At 37.9% G+C, this 7,001-nt stretch overlaps 1 protein-coding gene across 1 annotated transcript; it reads right to left on the bottom strand.

Moving 5' to 3' along the window:
• Nucleotides 1–1,401: 1,401 nt before the first annotated feature.
• Nucleotides 1,402–2,663, bottom strand: CDA1 (cytidine deaminase 1). The gene has a single exon (XM_089612090.1). It carries the CDS (start codon nucleotides 2,480–2,482, stop codon nucleotides 1,631–1,633), a length of 852 nt encoding a protein of 283 aa, XP_089468216.1. The 5' UTR covers nucleotides 2,483–2,663; the 3' UTR covers nucleotides 1,402–1,630.
• Between the last annotated feature and the right edge of the window lie 4,338 nt (nucleotides 2,664–7,001).

Genomic DNA, 7,001 nt, shown 5'->3' with positions numbered 1-7,001 from the left:
GCCAATCCTTCTGTTTTCATACAATGAATGAATCAATCCTAAGATTGTTAAGTTGTCCAGTTCCAAGCTATGACGGATTTATTGGCCTGCAAAAAGTAAGTACCAGCCCAATTAGGTAATCCTGTTAGTTATTGTCACCTTTCATTTTAGGAACTTGAGAAACAGATAACATACTTTGCTTTATGTAAGTTGTTGGTTTCTTCTTATTGTGTCATTTTTGAAGTAGTTGTCGTTTTTTGTTTTATAATTTATTGTCGTTTGGATTTGGATGTTAAAATGGTGGTTGATTCCATGACCTGATGTTTAGTCAATCTACTGTTGGTTCTTATAGATAATTTCACTATTTTAATTTTATCAGTAGGTTCGTTGAGAGCATCTCCAATGCAAGCAACCAAAGTTGCTTTGTTGCTTATGTGTAATTGTCAAATCATTTTTGTGAATTATAAAATATTATTTTTTAGAACATGTAAAGCAACTATGCTCTAATTATTTTAATTTTTAACAGTAGATTCGTTTATTTAGACTGGAATCACATAGACAGTATTGTTTTGGGTCATTGCTGTCTCATCTCGAACAACGTATATATTTGTGTGGTCAAGTAAAGTAATATATATCCACATGAGGAACACAGTCCACGAAACTTCGAGCCTGTACTTTAATATCATTCTTGGAAGACAACGATAATATAATAGATCCAACTACTTCTGGTACTAAGTACACAGAAAATGAGGCGTTGAGAGACCCATATAATAATACGTAGAGTTGACCTTTAATAGATAGATATAATATTACTGTCCACATTGTTACCCTAACCGAACGTTGGTGATTGAAATTTGAAAATTAGTCGCCTCAAGTCTCCATGATTCAAGAATGCCCTCTAATTCCTATTGATTTGCTTATGCGAACAACTTTTAAAGGTCTACGATTATTCCGCTTTCTCTTCGTTGTTTAGACTCGACCAAGTTTTTTTTCGAGGTATTCGTTTCCATTTCTAAATCACCAATTTGGCGTGAAAAACGTGCCAAAGTCGTGGTTGATAGAAAGCTCGTTAACCCCTTTATTGATCCAAATGATTAGAGCAATGAAAGAAAAATAAACAATTAAACAGGTGAGAAGGAATATTCAAACCAATCGACTTGCAAATTATGCGTGGGCCATATTGGGGTTGCCATTATGATAATAATGCAACTTCAATCAACACGAAACGAATAGAAGAGACTCATTATCCTCATGCTTTTTCATTATTCGCCTTTTTGAGATTTTACGTGTACGAGTTCACAACACATCTTTATTCTCATTTGACAGTTGACACTAGCCTAGTGGCGTATGAATTATGAAAGAGACCACCCACAAATACTTTTGTTCTCTTCTTGGCATTAACGAAATTCATTTTAAGCTCACCCAAAAAAAAATTAACTATATTCAATACTAAAAGTAAAGGACGAAAAAAATGATGTAATTGACACTTGTTACACTGAATACATACTGCGTTGCCAATTGAATACACAGAGTTTTCACCAAAATAACATCAATCAAATTGTATATGAAATAAATATTTATTGGAATTTCAATTTGTTTTTCCCCTTTGTTTTGGGGATTGTTAAATAAATTAGATTCGTAGGATACACGTCTAGTCCTCGTTCTTCTTCTTCACACAGCGAATCGCCGTGAAGTCGCAGCTCGGCGAGATAGCGCGGAGGAGCATCCTCGCCGTCTCCTCCTGCGCCACGGCGGCGCCCTCAACCTCAACAAGCACCGCCGCCGTGATCTCCTCAAACCCCCCGCCGCCGCCGACGATGAACGCCACCACCGCCGCCTGTACCGGTCCAAGGCTCGGATTATACGCCGCAGATTCCATGTAGCTTCCGGCGAACACTCTCCCGGCGCGATCCGCGACGGCGACGCCGGAGGGACAGCCGCTGTATGGCGCGTGCGAGGCGTCGGCGGCGGCGAGCGCGGCGGCGGAGAGATCGGAGGAGGCGTCGGAGTTGACGTGGAGCGCGAGAAGGTTGCGGCGGGGCTCGAGGAGGAAGGCGGCGCCGCCGGGGAGGAGATCGGAGGGGCCGAATCGGCGGGGGAGGAGAGAGCGGAGAGGCTCGTCGGAGTCGCCGGAGATGGAGATTCTGAGGTCGGAGGCGCGGCGGAGCTCCTGGAGGAACTGGCGGCAGTGGCCGCAGGGGGCGGCGGAGACGGCGAGGGAGGAGAGGGAGGGCTCGCCGTGGAGGGCGAGATTGGCGATTAGGAACTGCTCGGCGTGGATCGAGTGGTGGAGCGGGACGCCGGGGAACTCGACGTTCACGCCGAGGAAGACTCGGCCGGTGGAGGAGCCGAGGCCCGCGGCGGCGACGGGGAAGTTTGAGATCGGAGGGCGGGCGAGGGATTTTCCGGCCGAGCCGATGAGGGAGCGGAGGAAGTCGTCCACCGCCGCCGTGGATCGGGCCTCGGCGGCGGAGATTACGAATTTGGGGGATTTCTCCGTCATTTGGGACTCGGGCTATTGATTTGACGATGATGATGATGCTTCGTCTTCTTCCTATAGGTCCCTCTCTTTCGCTGTGTGCTGTCTGTTGAACTAATTTATAGGGAAAAAACCAACGAAGCTACTTAGAAATGAAGACAGAGCCAATCTTCACTCTATAATTAATTCATTATAGTGATTTTTTTTTTTTAAAGGAAAAATATGGTATGTGTCTCATTTTTTTAGTTGAACTGCGGGAATTACTCTCGGAGTTCTCAATTACTTTTTTTCAACAACTAAAATATTAAAATTACCTATAATTGAAAGGTTTAATTAATTGATATTGTTGGATCAGATTTTCGCAAGGTAAAAATGACACCCCGAGAGCAAAAACGACAAGGCAAGCCCTTACGTAAATCTCAAGTTCACAAGAGAAATCTTTTGATCAAACATCGAGTCAACCTTGACTCTTGACTCTTGACGTCAAATCATTTTGGGCACAAAACAAACCTTATGGCGCCAATCTGCCATGTCGTCAACCTAATGATGGCACCAACTTAAGGTGACGCCAACCCGATGATGCCACTAACTTGATGACGTCATCAACCTGATGGTGTCGCCAACCTAATGGTGACACTAACTTGATGACGTCGCCAACCTGATGGTGGCACTAACTTGATGACGTCGCCAACCTGATAGTGTCGCCAACCTGTCATGTCGTCAACTTGATGGTGACACCAACTTGAGGTGACGCCAACCTGATGGCACCAACCTGATGACGCACCAACCTGACGACGCCAACCCAAAATGCCGCCCACTCCAGGTTGCCGCCAACCCCAAAAATCCACCTAGAGGCAGTTGTCGCCAACTCCTCTAGATATGATGTCGCCAACCTTCCCAAGGCTCCTTGCCGCCAACCTGCCAAGGGCTTCTTGTCGCCAACCTGCCCAAAGCCTCTTGCCGTCAACCCCATTTGCCACAAGGCAAAACTTGCCTCCAACCTCTCTTTCCTTTAACTCATAACCAAGACAAGTCTCAAACCTCTATAAATACCCCTATTAATTCTCTCTCAAGGTAAGTTTCTCTCAATTTGGAAAAACTCTACAAAAATCACATCACGACTTTCCCTCTCTAAAAAACATAGAGACGAGTATAAATCGTTCACCAAGAACACAATACAACACAACTAATGTTGAACGTCGGAGCACGCGCCGAGGGAAAACCCTCCGCGTCCCTCTAGATTCATGTTTTCTTGTGCTTAGGTGAAGGTACGAGGATTCAAAGACCCAGCAAGGAACTCGAAGGATTTGAAGATCCAAGAACAATGAGCAACGTGAAGAACACAATGACGTGAAGACTCGAAGAAAGAGACCAAAGGGTTGAAGGCAAGGTCAAGAGAGATTACGGGTTGAAAGCAAGGCTTTAGAGAGAGATTCAAAGGGTTGAAGACTCAAAGAAACAAAGACTTGAGAGCCCGACGAACGCGAGAAGCACTAAGGAAATTCGTTGACGAGACATAAACGACAAGAAGAGAAGAACTTCACCAAACTTAACCTACGTACGATCATTGATTCCAACCACAGATCAAAACACGGACGGTTCTTAGTGCTAATCAAAAAACGCGATTAATAGATATATATATATATATATTATATATATATATATTTACAGAATCTCTTTCAGCAAAAAAACACAACGAATTCCATGGATAAATTAGTCAAATTTGACATTCTAATGAAACTCGCTAGTGAACAAAATATCATGAGTATTCATCTTAAAACTAATTGGGAATAAAATGATAAACTTATAACCTATATAAAGAGCAGATGTGATATATATTCGGTCGATCCATATAAGACTTCCTAATACCATTGAAAAGAATAAAAAGAAAGGGTTGAGCAAGCGTCGTACGTCTATTGTTTATTCACAAAGCTCTTACAACAATTAATTGCTCGATGAAAAACTCATCATGTCGAGCGAGAATGCCAAGAAAATGAAATTTGTTAGAGAAATTGCTTCAACTATCGTAATTAGATAAAAAAAAAATTCAATTTTTCACCAAAAGCTTAATTTGACTACAAATATTATTAAACAACTTAATACAATTTTACTTTCAACATGATGTCAACAATTGACATCTATTGTTGACATAGTTATCAACAATTGACATCTATCGTTGACATCTATATCAATAATTGACATAAATTGTTGAGATCAAAATGATACAAATAAACATTAACATTGGCCTACAAATTAATATTTTTAATCTAAAAAAAAGACTATTACTAAAATATTTGTGAAAATAAGCATAACATTTAACAAAAGCCATGTCACTAACCGAGGGTCATTTTGACCTGGCCTAAAGAATAAGATTTTAGGTCCAACCCAAGAAAATTCTCAATCCTTGGGTTGAGGGCGGAACCTGAGTCCGAACTTAAAAATGGCTTAAATTGGACCTCAAAAAACTCAAATGATTTAATAAAAAAAAAAAAATTCAATCAAAACATTTATATCATTAACAATAAAATTTAATTTATTGTGAAAAGTAATTTTCAAACATAAAAACATAAATTTTAAACAAAAATAGTATTTTTTTTTTTTTTATTTAAAAAGAGTTGAATCTGACCCTTTTTTTAAAAAGAACGAACTTGTCCAAAACCTCTAAGAAAAGATGGTCAAACTGGTTAGCCCACGAAACCTAGCCCAATTGACAGTACTAGTTGTAAGTTGTAACTCACCCTAATGTTTTAAAAAAATTATGTACTAAATGAAAAGACAAAACGAAAATAAAAAATGGATTTGGTTAATGTAAAAATTATTGAGGGAAAGTTGGAAACAACTTTTGTTTTTCTCAGTCTTTCAATTTTTTTTTTTAACATTAATTTTTGCTTAATGGTTCTCGTAACTTATATGTGTCTTTAGAGATTGATGTTTGAAATTCAATTATATGAATTAATTGTTTTTCTTTATTTTATTTTATTGGCATTTCGAAATCTATCTTATATTTATAAATAGCACTAGTTGTAATTTGTAAATGTTATTTTAATGTGTTATACAATAAATAAATAAAAATATTCATGAGAAGCATTGCGTTAAATTATTGTTTGCTTACAAAAAGAATAATTTTTCTTAATATATATGTAAACAAATAAAAAATTTATACGCATTTAAAAATAAAAATATGTCAATATGTATTATGAATTATAAAGATCTTTTAAAATCAATTATGTACCACAACATTGAAATAAAATATAGCAACAAAAATATAAGACTACACTTTTTAAACATTGTCGCTAAACATTTAACAACATTAGATTATTGCCATTAAAACAACAATTCACGATAATTATTTTCAAATGTTAGTAAACCATCTAATTAGTCAAATTGCATCACCATAATTTCCGATGAATAAAGTCACATTACATAGGTATTAATCATATACCGTGATAATAATAATAATTGTTATGAAGTGATCTAATATTAGATATGGGCATAAATCTATTACAGATACTAGCCGTTAGATCCCTTATATCAGACGTGACTTGCTGCACAAGTTAACTCAGTTAATTATTATTTTGCAACGTTATAGTATATACTATATAGAGGCATTAGTTTAGACACCTCATTAATAGTATGAAACACTACTAGGAGAAACTTTGCAAGGAAAAGCATCTTGGTGTCTGTGGGAAACACCACTGAGAGAAACTTTGCAAGGAAAAGCATCTTAGTGAGTGTCTGCGAGGAAAAATCACGAGTTGAACTTTTTGTATATCTTCATCAATAAGAATCTCAAAAGGTTGGAGTACATATTTATATGATTGAACCAGGGTAAAAGACTTGTATTGATTGATTGTCCTTTTACGTTACGTCCTGAGTGATTGTGCGATAGGTTTATAGGATCAAAGTACTGAACTTGATATTCAAAGAAAGTTACAAGAATTGGCATCAGGGCTCTTCTTGAAGAGTTATAAAGAACAGCAATGGGACACACTAGGATGGAGATCGAGGGATTTGATGGCAAAAAGACACAAAATCAGATATTGTATATCTAACCCACTTTTGAGGGACAGAATATCTTGATCTTTGAGTAGGCTTCAAATTGATCTCATAGTGAAGAAAGAGGTTATATAAGCCAAGAGAGCTGTGAATTTTCCATGATGACCAAACCTCTGGCTGGGCACCGATAGATTATTTGGTGTTGGATGAATTGTCTTTTCTACTCATGATGAAATTGAATCATGATGAAACCGAATGCAGTCATTATGAAAATGAATGAGAAACCTTTGATTTACTGAAATCAAACTTTTATCTCCTGAAAGAAAGAAACATTGTTGCCTTTATAAACTTTGTCGGCCAATAATATAGTCTTAACTTTTGTGTGTGTGTGTGTGACCATCATAGCAATAAATACACGACCAACATATATATACATGCAAAAACAAAACCGAGAAAAAAAAAAAAATTTAACACAGAAGAATAGAAGAATCCTGTTCTGCGTGAAATTATATAATCTAATATAGCTCAAGAAGATGCTATTCTAGTG

The sequence above is a fragment of the Urtica dioica genome, chromosome 4 (genome assembly GCF_054948205.1).
Source record: "Urtica dioica subsp. dioica isolate 48M chromosome 4, U.dioica_male_clone48M_v1_H2, whole genome shotgun sequence".
NCBI classification, from domain to species: domain Eukaryota; kingdom Viridiplantae; phylum Streptophyta; class Magnoliopsida; order Rosales; family Urticaceae; genus Urtica; species Urtica dioica.
This window is presented reverse-complemented; position numbering and strand designations above follow the sequence as displayed.

What these genes read in the sequence shown, in the direction of transcription:
- CDA1 (XM_089612090.1), bottom strand. Translation starts at nt 2,482, where the DNA reads ATGACGGAGAAATCCCCCAAATTCGTAATCTCCGCCGCCGAGGCCCGA.